At 39.7% G+C, this 904-nt stretch overlaps 1 protein-coding gene across 1 annotated transcript in view; it reads left to right on the top strand.

Moving 5' to 3' along the window:
- LOC109838714 (uric acid degradation bifunctional protein TTL-like) overlaps positions 1 to 904 on the top strand; it is a 3550-nt gene that overhangs the window by 1631 nt on the left and 1015 nt on the right. The window contains exon 2 of the mRNA XM_020407136.1: positions 311 to 467. Coding sequence (XP_020262725.1) covers positions 311 to 467 — 157 coding nt within the window. The remainder of the gene's footprint in view (positions 1 to 310; positions 468 to 904) is intronic.

Raw genomic sequence — 904 nt, forward strand, 5'->3', positions numbered from 1 at the left:
CTCTCTCTCTCTCTCTCTCTCTCTCTCTCTCTCTCTCTCTCTCTCTCTCTCTCTCTCTCTCTTTCTCCCCTCGGTAAATTGGCTTTAGATTGGGCATGTCCTATGTGAAAGTTCATGCTAGTGTTTCCCTAATCTAAATTGAAAGCTAGAAAATCGGTTTCCTGATCTGGGTTTTGAATTATGATATTGTAGTTTGTGCATGCATCTTAGCTTGTTTCTTCAATGAGAAACCAAGTATACGATTTTGTTTATGCTGTTATGCACTTGCTAACATTTTGTGCACTAATGCACTAACCATACCTTGTTATAGAAACGGTTCTCAAATAGGCCCATTGTTGAACTTGAGGTAGCAGCACAGGAGGAAATGAAAATAATCGAACTTCGTCTTGCAAGGCTCTTTAAGTCTGAAGGTCGAGCAATCACAGCAACTTCCCACTTACCTGTCAGTCATCCAAGAAAACCCGAAGGTATTCTCAGGCCCTTCAATGGTTGGAAAGCAATAATTTCCTTAAGAGTTTCATCATTCTCATATTGTGTCTGACATCTATGCAATCCTGGGAAGTGTATGAAAGTGAACATATTGCTAAGTGTGGAGTCTAATGCTATTCATATTTTCATGTTATGTCCCATTGAGAAAAGATATCACTAGCGTCATCACGACCACCTCCACAAACTTTTCTCGTGGAAATGGGGTTAACCATGTAGCAGTCACAATTCAAAGCGGAGAAAGCTTCGCAGAAGAATTGTGCACTTTTTTTACTATAGGGTGTCAATGTGATATCTAAGTGCTTAGGAATTCTGGTCATATTCTTCACCAAGGAATTGGGATCCGGTCTTTGCATTTTAGCATGATGTTCAATTTTTACATAGATAAACCTGCTTAAGCTATCCAATGTAGGGGGAA

Source organism: Asparagus officinalis, chromosome 4, assembly GCF_001876935.1.
Source record: "Asparagus officinalis chromosome 4, Aspof.V1, whole genome shotgun sequence".
NCBI lineage: Eukaryota > Viridiplantae > Streptophyta > Magnoliopsida > Asparagales > Asparagaceae > Asparagus > Asparagus officinalis.